At 36.6% G+C, this 16,089-nt stretch overlaps 1 protein-coding gene across 3 annotated transcripts in view; it reads left to right on the top strand.

Moving 5' to 3' along the window:
• The window catches only part of CRIM1 (cysteine rich transmembrane BMP regulator 1), a 175,485-nt gene that overhangs the window by 152,375 nt on the left and 7,021 nt on the right, over positions 1–16,089 (top strand). For all 3 annotated transcript variants that reach the window (XM_069009968.1, XM_069009969.1, XM_069009970.1), the window contains 5 exons: positions 80–236; positions 2,854–2,975; positions 6,573–6,782; positions 10,285–10,500; positions 12,214–12,435. In XM_069009968.1, coding sequence (XP_068866069.1) covers positions 80–236; positions 2,854–2,975; positions 6,573–6,782; positions 10,285–10,500; positions 12,214–12,435 — 927 coding nt within the window. The remainder of the gene's footprint in view (positions 1–79; positions 237–2,853; positions 2,976–6,572; positions 6,783–10,284; positions 10,501–12,213; positions 12,436–16,089) is intronic.

The following is a 16,089-nucleotide window of genomic DNA, read 5'->3' on the forward strand; positions in this document are numbered from 1 at the left end:
GGAGCAGGTTTGGTCTGCTGAGGACGTGTTTGATATAAACAGTTTTCATATTGTGATAAACTGCATGTGTCCTTTGCAGGAGAGGAGCTGTGCACCGGCCTCATTTCAGGCTGTTCCTTGGACTGTTCCTTTGGCTTCCAGACTGACGCCCACAACTGTGAGATCTGTCAGTGCCGGCCGCGGCCCAAGAAGTGCAAACCCATTGTATGTGACAAGTACTGTCCCTTTGGATACTTGTACGTATTCTCATCCTGAAAGCACACTTAAAGCAATCCCTATGTGTACTGAAAATATGCAGAAATCCAGGAATATGTTCTTGTGTTTCGTTTGTGGCAAAGCGGGGGGAAGTGTGGGAAAATACAATGGTGTTATGGATGTGAGAGTGCTGTATTCTTCAAAATGGATTTTGATCAACAGATATGGAAACAGCAGCTCAAAAACTAGCAGATTATGAAGGCAGAGCAGTGCTTAAATTTTTTTGAAAAATTTGACAAACAAGATGAGAAAGCTACTTACAAGTAATATCTCTTGCATGTAGCTTTTTGAAATTCTGTTGGAATGCTTTGATAACCTTTCATTTTATAGCCCATTTATTTTCTTCAAATTATTATCTAGTATGTCAAGTTTCTTTTAATGTTGATACGACAGCAGACTAGTTTTAGTGAGACATTTCTGGTAATTACAGGGTTTGTGAAGAACAGTACTATATCTTATCTACGTTTTTGTAAATGCGTTCAAAATCTGTATTTGTGGTGGACTTCTTTCTCCATATTTGTGGTATTTATTCAATTGTGGAACAGGTGATGAAAACTGAGCAGGTCCTTGGTTACAGAAATTTCTTAGTAATTGGTTCTGGTGGCATCTATATATATATTTTACCATATGTTTTATTTTTTATGGGTTCATTCCATGTTACTGCCTGCTTTTCATAATAGTTTAATTTCTACCTCATGACAGCAGATCTTCAGATAACATTCATATGTAATTTTTTTAAAATTATTTTTAATGAAATTTACTATACTTGCAACTCCTAGTGTTTGATAATAATACTCCTTAAATTTCTGGTTCATTCTAGGGTTCTCTTTGACCCTTGTTCATAAATGTTGCAGGTTTTTTAATAGCCATCTTTACTGTGGTGTGTCCTCTTAGCATACTGAGTAGTAAATGAGACAGGAAAACAAAGAATTTTAAATTAAGGAGATAATAAAATTATCTTCAGGCATGTTGACTTCAGGGGTGGCTGAGAGTTATTTTCAGTTTTGCAAGTGGGAGAAAGTAGAACCAGAGGGAAGTCACAGAAAAGGAAGAGCAGTAAGTTTTAGTCTGTATATACGACATAGTTAATATATTGACCTACAAAGGAAAATTGGAATTTACGTATGTGGGTTTTGTACTTAGATAAGCTAAAACACACTCTCCTTCCTTTATTTTTTTTTATTAAAGTGTGTGAAAAACAGTTTTATTAAAAAATCTATGTGAACTAAGTAGCAAAAGCATTTTACAAATAGCAGCACATTTTAATGGGCATAGTATGGTAGTTGTAGGATTAAGATGTTTTAAGAACAAGTTGATTTCAAGCTGATGCCAGTGTTTTCAAGAACCCTGTCTTTGGGATGATCTTTCCCATACATTTTTGTGCCCCTGAAAAAGAGATGAACTTTAAACCTTTTTAAGCTATTTGGAAAATAGCTCTCAATTTAAATCCTGGGTTTACATATAGAATGTAATTTTATTATGCACAATCCTTGGCTGGTATTTTTAAGTGATGAATGTTTAATAAAGCTTTCAGATAATTCAATTTTTTAGAAATTGGAAATGAGCACTCTAATCCTGTCATTCTCTACAAAATACGTGAATAATTACACTGAATGAAATTACCAACATTTAAAGATAACTATGTATGAAACTGTTTGTAGTATAAAGGGCTAAAGTTGTGGCAAGAACTACTTTAGGATCATTTCACTTCGAGTTTTACCTTGGTGTGAAAATTATTTAGAGTTGTGGTTGTATAGTGTATTTGTTCAGTTTACTGCTACTGTGCCAAATTCTTTTTTAAAATACCATGTATTTGACTTCCATGCATGTTATGATCATTAAAAACATGGGATGTGATGGAGGACAAATCTCTATTTTAATGTAAATACTTAGTCACAAATAGGACAAAAGGAAGGAAATATTAAAAGAAAAGTATATTAGAGAGTGAACAGTTAAGGAGTAATCATCATATTTGTGATTTCTTTTTTTTAAGACTGTTAAAAGTTAGTAATTGGAAATACTGAGTTTTGCGTCTTTAAAGAAACCAGAACCTTTTCATAACTGTCTGAAAAAATCTGCTAAATAAAGCTCACTGCTTGAAAGCTCTACACATTAATGGAAAGAAGCATTTCTTTTGATGGGATAGGCATACAGAAAGTCTTTCATTCTCCACTCTACTGTATGACAGGTTTTTATTCTCAGCCTTTTAACTATAAATTAAATAAAGTTTTCTACAACTTGAAGCTGGGCTTTCTAGAGATTTACATAATTTATTTCTCCTCTGTCCTCCTAGGTCGTGTTCTATAACTTCCCATGTCTTTTCTTTGTTTAGCACGTCTGTGCCTAAAGTTTGAATAGTATTATCTGCCTTTCTGAAAAAAGACAAGGAAACATTCAGCATAGGATTCACAGAATGGAGGGAGCACATGCCAGGGATGGAGACTTGTACAGCCCATAAAACCACTGAATCGAAGGGTGAAACTTAACAATAATTTTCTTTGCTCATCAGTCACTTCCTTAGGGGGGATGCTCTTGTTTTAAAGATGTAGATATTTAAAGTGACTTGCTGACCTTTTACAAATTATTTTGGTCATCTAGGAAGAACAAGCATGGCTGTGAAATCTGTCGGTGTAAGAAGTGCCCCAACCTGCCTTGTGGTAAAATCTGTCCATTGGGCTTCCAGCAGAACAGTCATGGCTGTGTTATCTGCAAGTGCAAAGGTACGTGCCGGTGCATTACCACCTCTAACTACAACTTGTTTTCAAAGCAGGTGAAAACCAGAGTAAAAGAAAAGCAATACTGCACAGAATACTTACAAATTAAAAATATGGTAACTGGGGAGGAGTTGGTTCAACATTGCTCAGAGGAATGTATTGTTTTGATGGTGTTTGTTATCTGTTCATCTTGCTTCAACAGAAAGCTTCAGCTCTGCTTTCATCTCCCACTACAAAGGCACAAAAAGTTTGTTATCATTAATAAAAATTGTAGCAGGCTCTTAATAAACAACTACTAATAATAAGCTAGTTGAGGGTATTTTTTTCAGTAGTAATGTTCACCTTGGCTTCTTCACCATTGTCTTTTCTTTACAAATGAGTGTTGGATTTGTTAGATGTCCAGTATATCACCTAAAATTGGAGTGCTGTTTCTTGGATGCTTTTCAGGCAATCTTAATGAACAGTGAGTAGAGAGAACAGTTACCCAGGAGAAAGGTCTTGGTATTCTTAAGCTAAAAAATTCACACATGCCACATGCCAAACCTGTCACCACCACATTCAAGATGGATATTGAGATCAGATGTTCACTTGTTGTCTGCCTTATACTTGTGCTGCTTTTAGCATGTCTCTTTTTTATTATATTTTCAGATTGTGTTTTATATTAGTCTGGGTATCAGACTTCCTTCATTGCTCATCTCCATGTGTTTCATTGACATAAGCTGCAATATATGACTTTTACTAGAAATTAAAATTCTAAAAATTAAATAAGAAAGGGTAGATGTTGAATGTTGTCCCATGGAGTTAATTCTTATCACTCAGCTTGTCATTTGTCTCCATGTTCACAATCAGAACACTTTTCCTGATTTTCATAATGCTGTGACTAAACATACGCCAAGTGTTCCCTTAGATGTACCATAATTGCCTCCCAGACTATAAACTTTGGTCACTAATTATGTGTATGCACACTTTTAAGTGTTCACCCTAACAAGTATGGATTTTAAAACATGCACAATTATTTAGTGAAATTAACTTTATCCCTCTCTAAGTAGTCTTTATTGTTGTCATGATCACAAAGATACCAAGCCATGAGCATATCACTTCAACATCACTTCATTAGCAGTTTGTCAAAGAATGATTAGAACAATCACCAGTATGTTATGGGGAAAATGTGAGTCCTTGTTAAAATTTTGACCCAGAATCCCTAAGTAAGAGGAAGGGATGGGTCAATCCCCTGCCTGTGAATTAGCTCCACTTTCTAAATTGCTTCTGCCAGAAATAGCTTATGCTAGGATTAATAGATGTAGAACCATAGAAGTACAGGCTGGAGTAGTACTCTGAAAAACTGAGTCCACTTCTTTGCCCTTGCATAGAATAGAGTGTATCTGGATAATCCTTGACAGATGTTTGTCTAAGATTTAATTTATTAAGAATCTCCACTTTCAAAAGACATAAAAAACCAGAACAAAACAGAAAGAGAAAAAACCAAACCTTTCTAAAATAGTGTTTACCTGTGGTTAGAAACATATGACATTTAAAAATGAATTTTCTAAAATTTCTGTCTCCCTTTATACACATTGAACTGGTTACTTCTTGTCCTGAGCTTAGCAGATGTATGGAGCAGCTAAGCCCCATTCCCTTTAGAATTCTTGGAATATTCAAGGGGTTGCAACTGGAGACTAATAAACATTTTTTTGGGTGGGAAATGGGTTTCTAAGTCAAACAAACCCAGTTACTGTGATTTCTCATCACTGTTCAAAAATTTGATATTGTACTTTAGCCATAGTAAAATCTTCAGACTAGCAGAGGTAGTAGTACTGTATTTAAATTTACAGTGCTCCTGTACTTGTATCTTATATTGAACTTGCCTTTTCTGCAGTGGTATCACATTATAGACTTCTTTTCCTTGTGAACTATTGCATCTCAGATGATTTCAACCATACCTCTAGTTAGCCAGTTACTCCCATTTTGTATTTACACATCAGATTTTTTCAAGTATTAGCTTTTGTACTTACTGTTTTCACTTTTCAATTTTTAATTACAATCTCAGTTTGTGAACTTAATTTTGAATAGCTCCCCAAATATGTTTCTCCAAATTTTGGAGTGTACTTCAGAATATTTCAGGAAAAAAAGTCTGATTGCTTCAGATACCCTTTTCCCTTCCTAAATAAAAGAAGTCTTACTATGTAGGATTTCTGAGTGTCAATAATCATTTTAATATAGAGCAGTATTTCAGTGACATTAATTCATGTCATAATTTAAATATTCTGATACTAAAGTATGAAAGTGTAGTAACTGAAGTTTTTTTCTTAGTATTTCTGTTCAGGCAGTAGGATGAAGTCTGTTCTAAGTATTTTACCCTTAAGCAGCATTTCTGTTTAGTTCACAGAACGGTATACTAATGTAACTTCTATGTATTGACTTTCTATTCTGATAATGTGCCTCAAACTAGCTTGTACCATCTGCTTGTGAGATCATCTTTGATATATCTGCCACAGCTGAAGAAGTGCTGACCTACATGCTAGTGTGCAAAAAAAAAACCAAAAAAACACACCTCACCCAACCAAAAAACCAACAAGCAAAAAAAACCTGAACACTTACTAAAATTACATGTAAACATTACTACTTCTCTTACATGATCCTTTTCCAAAAGTAAATGAAATTAAGATCTTAGTACTAATAACCTTATATATATATATATGTGTGTGTGTGTGTATCAGCAGAATATGGTTGACATACCACTGAAAAGGAGTCACTTCACTGACAAACTGATCCTACATCCTTCATCATAATAGTGATGTGGATGAGGGAGTGTTTGGCTCTAAATTAACTCTGCTGATTAACAAAGAATATATTGAGGCTGAATCCTGCAGCACTTAAATACCCCTTAAGATACAAATGAAACTTTATCCTCTCTAGACCAACTGCTTGTTTGTGGTGACAGAGTGCAAGTAATGCCACAGTCTAAGCTACTGTATTCTCCTCTCAGTAAAAGCTAAAAGAAATGAGAGATGAAATTCCCGTAATTCTCTTCCAAATGTCTCATTTTTCATAGTAATGTAAACAAGTAATTTCTCACAGGAAGTACTTTATGTAATATTTCCAGTATCTACCATTACCCTGTTAGCACCTGATTGCAACTTTTTATCATTCGTAAGACCATCCATAGCTCATCTAAATGTTTTCATATTCTACTTGCTATCAGATACATTATAGATAATCTAATGTGCTATGGTATTTAAGTATTTCATTTTAAATATGCTTCAAGCTTTCTGCTATTTCCCTCCATTGCATTTCTCCTTTTTTCTTACATTATTTAGACACTACTGCATTTCTGGTTGATTAAAAAAAGTATAGGTTCAACAGAAGGAAGTGATTCTATTTTCCAAGGAAATACGTTCTACTACATCCTGTTGTGCCTTCAGTATACCTTCTAGTTGTTTCCTGTGTGTTGTTACTTTATTTCTAAGTGTAAATGAAAGAACTGTTACTCACTTGGCTTTATATGTGCTTTAAAAATAAATGCAATCCAGACACGAAGTTGGTATTTCTTCCTCAGCAACAGATGCTTATCAGGACACCTCATTTTTCTGTGATTTTTTGCAGAGGCAACGGCTTCTCTTATGCCCCCCGTTAAAACAGGCTCTTGCCTGTCCATGGATGGGCGCCGGCATGAGAATGAGGAGAGCTGGCACGATGGCTGCAGGGAATGTTACTGTCATAATGGGCGGGAAATGTGTGCCTTGATCACCTGCCCCGTTCCCAATTGTGGTAACCCCACCATACATCCAGGGCAGTGTTGTCCATCGTGTCCAGGTAACACATGATTTCTTCTACGTGCTCTGTAATTGAGTTTCATTTTGCTCGTGTTCTGTTTCTTAATACATGAAAATAATCTCATGCATACTTCAGTAGCAGGCATAGATGAAGGTTTCTGTGCCCAAATGTAATGTGGTGAGTTGCTGTCATTAAGTTCTCAGCTGTGGAAAATGGGAACTTAAATATTTAAAACATATGCATGTTGTGGGTCCTAACATGTTAATCTTTGACACATTGGAATCTTTAAAGTAGTAAAAGTAAGTAAAAGTTTCTAGTCTGTTACCTATAATAGTAAGTATTGTAATAAGCCATTGTATTTTCATTTTCTGATTTTAAAGTGGAGTTTTATTAAAATGTATCTCCTGATGTATGTTTTACAACCCCTCAAAGATGTACACAAACAGATGTCTTAAGTAATCGAACATTATGATTCTGTGTTCTGAGGGAAAGCTCCTATGCCACCAGCAGTAGATTACTTCAATACTTTCAGTGGGAAGGCCAAGTACAGTTCATGTTGCATTCCAATATAATTTTAACAAGTGTTAATATGAAAAACATCTACAAAAAAGTATGGGTGGAGTGTAAGATTAATGCCCTCTGTTTCAGAATTATTCCTACAGTATTTCATGTGCTAAGTAGATTAATTTGTAATACAGTGATATTGTCTATGACTTTATTGGAACTCATGTTAGGAGTAAGAACAATGAAACATCTATAAATAGCAGAACAGTAAGACAGTACTAGCAGGATATAAGCAATTATGAACTGTTTCAAATTCTTTCTAAAGAACAGGAAATCCTAGGGGCAAAATAAGCAGCCAGATCCTCTTTCTGAAAGTGACAGAGAAGAGTGCTACATCCTCCTTGTGACCTAAGATAACCTATCTCTTTAGATTGCTTAGACACAGGGTGATCTCCAATCTGGTCACACCTTGTAGTAACTGGAAAAACATAAGTCCCCAAAAAGATGCAATATTCCAAAAGGTCTGTCTCTCTTTTGGCCTTTCCACAAGGATTTGTGTAGTATTGTAGGGGATGGAATGTGTCATATGGATGGGGGCAGGATAACATGTCAGTCTTGCCTTAGATAAACAAACAAGATTCAACATTTACAATGTGTGGTGGTTGTTCCAATTCCAGCAATTCTGTTGTTAGGTCCCCAAGAGTCATCCCGGACTTCATTCTACTGTCAGCATACTCGTGAATTTTTGAATGCTAAATGCTCCTTATAACCCTATTTCTATATATTAAAAGGTGTATATGGATCATCACAATGCTTGTGGAAATCTCCAGGTTTCCTTTCAGATTTAGAAAGCCACTAATTGTTAGTGTTCTGCAGAACCATGCTATTCAGAAAGTGTGTATTTGTTTGACCAGTTGCTTGTTCAGGTATAGAGTAGTTGCACATTTGTAGCACTTCAGTTGCAGAGATACATCATTGTCAATGATGCAGTAGGGAATATATACAGCAATACTATCTGGTTATGCTTTTTTGATCAGGAGAAGTAACGAGCTGTAGCAAAACAGGCCTGTGACTTTGCAGAGAACTAAATGCAAAGGAAATGGTTCAGTAAATTTCCAGAAAAAAATCAGTATTGCCTTTTCCATGGTGAGTTAGGATGCCATTGCATAACGTGATAGATATATTGTTCCAGCTGAAATAAAAATCTAACAGTGACAAGGCAGCAGACTTGCAATCTCATTTCAGGTAAATGCTGAATCACGTATGTGCTTCATAAGTGTAAGCAACTGGAAAAGCATAGCATAAGCAAATCAGTGAAAGAGAAAATAATTCCCTGAAAGAAAAGGACAGGTACTTTGTGAATAGAGTAAGATCAGCCAGAGTAAGCTTCCTTGAGTTCTGCTGATCATTCTCCAGAAATGAAAACAAATGAGTGGTGGTTCTTCTATGTGTCAGTGTCCTTGAGCAAAGGGCACAAATGCTGTTCTCCAGACCGGAACAGCAGTGCTAGGAACATGAAGAGAAGCCATAAGCACTTTGAGAGCCTTGCCCTGCCTAAATGACTAGAGGAGCTGCTGTACACTTAATTTTCCTCCCCTTAACCGAGATATTTGGGTTAGGATGATGTTCACATTAGGCATCATTATAATGAAGTAGGAGAGAGGCACATTCAGAAAGTGGTTTAAACATGTAGCATAGTTAGCAGGAAGTCTAGTTCTCTTCCATTCATAGCATAGGAAAACTGAGGCGGTTTGGTTCTTAACAGAGGCACCTAACTTAGCTGTCTAATGTTAAATGGGTTGAATTCAGGCCAAAGGACATCACTTATAAGCCTGAAGCTTCACTTTATAGCTCGTAGCTTTCAAACTCATGGCTTCTGCAGCTGAATAAAACATGCTGTGTGAGACATCTTGGTATCTTTGCATAGTACATGGAGAAAGCTGGTGGACTCTCTGTAGGTACAAAACAACCAGCATGGTAAGCAGGCAACTATTATTGCCCACATTGCCCCTAGTGTGGGACAGGCTTCAAAGGATTTTAAGCAGGCTGAGGAGGGTGGCATAACCTTTTCTTGATGGTTAAGTGCTTAAATACTCAAGGTACCAGATAGCTTAAACACTCAAGGTACCAAACACCAAGAGGTGAAGAGTTTCCGCATTTTTTTTAATACCCCAGAGGCTGGAGGACACTCATGCTGAACAAGGGAAGCAGGTTCAGTTCCTTCCTTAACATGAAAGAGGTCAAATTTGTTTTCTAAACCACTGGGGTGAATCTTTTAGCCAGGGCTGCAGAGGTGATGTAATTAATTGTTTGAAAAGAAAGTATGGTTCATTTGGTGAGATGCAATTACTGGAAGAATGAGCCTACACACTGTGGCATCTCTTTGGATCCAGTTTTTTTTCAAAGATGGCAGATTTTTTTTTTTAATGGAACAGTGATGAAGTACTTCCACTGATGTTAAATACTTACATGTTTTTAGGGGGCTGGGGGGATTCTGTGTTTTGCTTTTTCTTTTCTGGTGGGTTGGAATTTGTTTCTTTAGGGTTTTGAGGGGGCTTGTTTCGTTGGTTTTTTAATGTAGCATCAAACAATACAGATGATATAGACACATACCTGTTGAGAAACTTAACTTGTACCTGGACTTCCTAAATCCCAGAAGAGAAGCTTACTTATCCATCCTTTCAGGAACTGTAGCTGCAGTTTATATTTAGCAGTTAAGAAACTGTCTGATCATTAGAATTTTTCAGAAAATCACAAGTTAGTTTGATTTTTTCTGAAATGCCAAGAATGCTTGAAGTTATCTCTGATTTATATTAACTAGTCTTTATTCAGACTGATTCTCAAATTGTTTCGTTTATATATTTTCCATTTTTCATGAGATGCAGGTGCCATAAAGTCAAAAGAGCTTCATTAAGAATAATATATATATGTATTTTCAATAATAACAGAAATTCTTCATCTTGTTGTTAGTTAGTACAGCTGTTAGTTATAAGATTCACAGTTTATTTTGCCTGTCTTCCAATTCTGTTTTTCCCAGATGAAATAATTGTGCAAAAGCCAGAGCTCACCAGTCCATCAATCTGTCATGCTCCTGGTGGGGAATACTTTGTAGAAGGAGAGACGTGGAACATTGATTCTTGCACACAATGTACATGCCACAGTGGACGTGTCCTGTGTGAGACTGAAGTCTGTCCGCCTCTTCTTTGTCAAAACCCCACCCGCACACAGGACTCCTGCTGTCCACAGTGCCCAGGTATGTGCTGACATCCAGCTTTCATCAGAGCCCTTCCTTGATCTGAGGATGTCTGATCTTTCAGTATGAGAATGCTTCAGTGGGTGCTCCGGTGGTTGTTGTGGTGCCTTTGTTCTTCAGCAGTTGGGAATGACAGCCTGCAGTCCTCTAATTCAAATGCAGAACTCGACTGTGTGCAAGAGAGATCTTATGTGCAAAGACGAGTTGTGGCCCTGAACTTTGAAAATCTTTGAAGGCAACCTAATAATGTAGGGGTTGTGTGAGAACCAGAATCCTTGGAAGGTTTATGAAATATGTACTTGTTTATGGAGACATGCAGGATTAGAGAAATGTTGAAAGCAGTCAAAGTTTTAGGTACATACAGGCTTGTTTCTTTTTCTTTCTACATCCTTTGGTTTCTATGAACCTTTTTGTTACTATCTTGTCTGTTTGGGATTTTGTCTCAAAATACTTCTGTTTGCTTTTACCTTCACATGGTATCATTCTGAGAGTGATTTGAAAGTAGCTGAGTGATATCAAAGCAGTGTCAAGAAGATAACAGGATTTGCTTTCCCCCAAGGAAAGATACTCAATTATAAATGAATATAAATTCCTATTTTACTTAGTAAAGGGGGGAGTTTATTGCAGTGGAAATTTAGTACAAACCTGTGAATTGCATGTAAAGTCAGTAAGAAAATAAGTCTTTATTAAAACCAAAATTAAAAGTTTTACTTTAGGAAAAAACAGAAGTTAGGTTTTTCCATTAGGTTTTGTGACAGGGTATTTGTTTGGGTGTGGGGCTTTTTTTCTGACACAGTATTTTCAGTAAACAAGGTAGCCAGTTCTCCTGACTACATTTTTTTCATCATTAATAATGAACATTTGCTTACTTCAAAATACGGTTTTGGAAGAGCTGATCTTTCCTCACTGGCTGTATAATAAGCTTAGTCTCATAGCTTAATGCAGTTAGATTGAGAACCCGATCTCAGTGCTCTTACGAATCCTTTCTTTTCTTCTCCTTTGTGTATTATTTTCTCTGCACATACAGTCCTTTTATTGACCCATAGTGTCTGTTAAGGTACAGCTTCATTGCAGGAATATGTCTCCCCCATGGACAGGCATGAGAATTAAAGCAAACCATTGGCATCAGGCTGAAGCATGATCAAGTTCCTTTAGTTTCTCAACAGCTTATAATTAGCTCATCTAAGTCCACCAGTGAAGGTGACAGCAGCATAATAGCTTTTCACTTTGCATCATTCAAAGACTTGGGCTGACAGAGGAGAAGCTGGGATTTAGGTTTTAGATTTAAAATTTAATCTCCCTTGTTTGAGATGAATTCCTATATACCATGCAATTCAGAGCATTCAGAGTCACTTTTGGAGGGGCTGCTTCTAATGGTGATTGTTTTTCACTTTGCTGTCCTTTTTCCAAGTTGCTTTTTTTTCTTTTATTTTTGCTTTTTTTTTTTCTTTCTTTCTTTTTCTTTTTTTTTTCCTTTTTTTTTTAGTAAACTCAATAAAGGTCTAAATAAGCATTATGCTAGAGCCTGTCATGAGATCTTCATCCCATGTAAGGACTGAAGAGGCATGAGGCTCTGTCCTTCTAGTTCTTCTGAAATAATGAGGCATTGTGTAACAGTTCCAGTGTGTTCTTCAAGAGTGAACCATCTGTTAAGGAGCTGTGAGAGAGGTTACCCACTGTAAGTTAAATAACCTAATCTGTTTATATTTATAGATGGATCTCTTCAGCCCTCCCCATCAAGCAATGACAGCATGCCCAGTTATTGCAAAAACGATGAAGGAGATATTTTTCTGACAGCTGAGTCCTGGAAGCCCAATGTCTGCACTAGCTGCATTTGCATGGATGGTGTGATTAGATGCTACTCCGAGTCTTGCCCACCGGTATCCTGTGAGAGACCTGTTTTGAGAAAGGGACAATGTTGTCCTTACTGTATTGGTGAGAAAATAGTTGTTAACTTGCTGTTCCCTTCTTGGGAGTGAGACAGAAGTTTTACTTCCAAACTGAAATGCTTTCCCTGTTTGGTGAGATGCAGTCTATGCCACCAGTGGAATTGGAGAGTCAGATCTGCATAGGGAGCTTTGAAGATCATGATTTGTGGTTTTTTAGGTAGAAACACATAGAGATATACATGTAATTTGCCTACAAACTCCAGAGGCCATCCTCCTGGAGTCTTGGTAAGATACCTTATTAGATAAAGACATTACAAAAAAGAAGATCTGCCAGGTAACACATGTGTTATGTCAAGATTTATGTGATAATGTGAGGAAAACATGAATTATAACTGCAGAAGATGAGCTGAAGCATTCTGAAATTTCACAGAATGGAGAACTGTTAATAAGGCATCTAAATTAAAATACAGGAAAAGTGGAATTTCATTAATGATAATATCTTTGAGATATAAATAGGGAATTTTTTTTTTTTTTTTAAGTACTGAAAATGCATAAAGAATTAGGGCCATGCACTGGTGTTGAATTTGGAGCTGAAGTAAATAGTGGATGCTGTAGGCAGTGAAAATTGCCAGGCATGTTTAAAGTAGCAAAATTTGAGATTACCGATCACTTTTCTGTTCTGTGTTGGAGTATTTATGTACAGATGACTTTTTTATGAGTTCACAGTAAATACAAAGGCTGTAGAATGGAAGCTGCTGATAGAGAAAAATCGTATAATGTATTTACTGAATTTAAGTCTTTGTAGCATTGTTGGAAAGCATTCAAAGCTTACTTACCTTCATTTGCAAAAGTAGAAAAGAGATGCAGTAGAAAAGAACAGTAAAAAAGAGTATAATAAAATTGATGGGCTTTAAATATTTAATTGAACATGTGAGTCAACTTGCCAATCTGTAAACAAAACAGGTCTTCATCAGAAAGATTGTGAAGTATGTTCAGACATTGATACAACTTTTGAAATCTTTAAATCATTACAGATAGAGTAGCGTTAATAACAGGTGATACAGTTTTATATGATGTACAGGGAGTTCTATGAAAGAGTGCCTGGAAAAGTTACAAACTATTCAAGCTTCAGTTCCCTTTGGAACCCTACCTAGATTCCTGACGAGGACATTTTGAGGGGAAAGTACAATGTTATCCCATTACTATTTCTTCTTTGTACGCATGGTTTGCGTACAAAACGGGGAGAATTTAAAATTTCTTTGACAGCTGTCTTTCTGCAGGCTTTTCTTCCAGTGACTTTGAACCATACAGTAATTTTAATCCAGAAAACATTTTAACATTAAAAAATATATAGGCTGTGTGAAAAGTTGGGCAATCAAACCAGCAGATTCCGAACATGAACTTTAGTACTGTACTGGAGAATTCTATGGGTGAGGAGGGGATGCACCACAGGGACTTGTGCAACGAGCTACAAAAATGAAACCTTTAAAACTTTGCTGCCTACATCTTGCATGTCAGGCTTGCAAATATACACACACAGCATGTAGACATGGCTTTGATTAATTTACTTGAATCCTATATAATTGTATAATATTGCAAATACTTAAATGTATGAGATATGAAAGCTTAATGATTTTTTTTTGGTAGCAACTGCTCAGCAATACAAAATACAGAAGCCAGATTTTAATTAACACTCAGATATAAAGATTTTCAGTGAGGCTACATTTTACTAATCCATGGTGTCCTATGTAGTCAGAAAGTTTTGTGGTTTAAATAACTGAAATTCATGGAAACTTAACTTCTTTTATGGTTTCTATGAACTGCATATACGCTCGCATGTAAGAGGAATAATGTCATGCACTTAATTTTCATCTTTCTGGTTCTTACTGGTTTAGTCTTCATTTTTGAGGACTGTGAAGCACATCCTTGCACAGATTCTTTCTTACTATTTTCATGTAATACTTGATAAAATGTTTAGAATCATAGAATCATTTAGGTTAGAAAAGACCTCTAAGATCAACGAGTCCAACTGTTAACCCTGCACTGCCAAATCCACCACTAGATCATGTCCCCAAATGCTGTGTCTACACATCTTTTAAACTTCTAGGGATGGTGATTCCGTCACTTCCTTGGGCACAGGCAAACTCTGTGGAAACAGGCCTTCTTCATTTATTGGAATTTCAAAAATTATGCAGGATTTTAGCACTGCATTATTTTGTTCTGCTTCTTTCTGGATCCAGTTTGTGTAGATTCAAATTCAAAATTTTACAGTCTTGGGTGCTTTGTTGTTTGAATCTTCAAATTCATCCTGTGTGTTCAACATTCATCTTTCTCATGCAAATAAAGATTAATTTGGAAAGATAACCTTCTAGTTTAGAGAGCATAAAGGGATATCGATTTGATTAGAGGCAAGATTACTCTTCTGCAGAAAACAGAGCAATGACTGTTTGTTTACCAGTCATTTACCAGATGAGACTGATTTTCTGGTGCAGCTAGGAGAAATTCGAGAGAAGCAGATAGAGCTAGACACTGAACTGTGGTTTTGTATGTGGATTTCTTACTGCAAGTCTGTCTTTTTTCCACTGTCCTTGAGCACCTTTGGTGTTGTGGCCTTCATCTTCATCCTTGTTTATACTTGCATAGAGATGAACACCAGAACAGGAGACACTCACAGGATAGTACTTCCTTAGGACTTAAAAATTTCCTCTTGAGGTTCAAAGGTACAATGCTGTAATTGTGATTTTACCTTTGTTCATTCTTCTAAAAAATATTTACTGTATTAAATCGTGATGTGTTCTTCACGAATTTGGAAAAGCCTGAGCAAGTTAAAGGACTTTTCCAGACAAACCAGTTGCTGAATTGAAGAAGGTGTCCTAAGTGAAGCAAGGTAGCATTTTGGGAGCAAATCTGAATGGGCCAAGAGTGCTCAGCTTTAGGTCTGCATAGGTAACGAGCAGCAGAGGAGTGCTCAGGCTGTGTGCCTCGTCCTGTCCCCAGACACACCTCCTTCCTGACTGACACAGGGTTCTGCTGGCTCCATATGCCAGCATGCACATCATCTAGCAAAGAACCTAATGTCCTTTCTGCAGCTTGCAGCCACCTTTTCCTCCCACTCTTCCTTCCCCATGCCCACACCACATGCACTTACAAAATCTGCTTTGAGAGGCTGGGACCTCTTAAAGCCATGAAAGCCATGAGATATACCAAGGACCTCTGGAACCATTTTTGCTTTTCAGGTAATTCCATTAATGTTTTCACAATAGTACATCTTGCTGGTCTTCTTTTGTATTTGAATTTACTCTCTCCAGATCTGTTGGACTGGTCTGCTGACTTCAAGCCTTGCTATTCCAGATTATGTCACTCTATTATGTTATCACTAATTAAAACCTTTACTGATGGCCAAAATATATAATAAGGCTGACAAAGGGTAAATATGTCTAACTGGCATACTTAAAGATGTAATCTGTGTGAATGTTAAACCAGCATTTATCTGAAAATTTAAGAAATTTGTGATTGCATTCTCTTATCTCATTCATATGTTTAATGTGCAAGCTCATGTCATCAGCAGGTTTCATAACAATAATTTTTGCCTCTAAGAAACAAAGGTAGCAGGAAACTAAGATGAAAATGAGGTGCTGCTTGACTTTTGGAGTTTCTGCTGTGTGGTTTTATTTTGATTATCCTTAAAGTGCTCCAGCAG

Source organism: Aphelocoma coerulescens, chromosome 3, assembly GCF_041296385.1.
Source record: "Aphelocoma coerulescens isolate FSJ_1873_10779 chromosome 3, UR_Acoe_1.0, whole genome shotgun sequence".
NCBI classification, from domain to species: domain Eukaryota; kingdom Metazoa; phylum Chordata; class Aves; order Passeriformes; family Corvidae; genus Aphelocoma; species Aphelocoma coerulescens.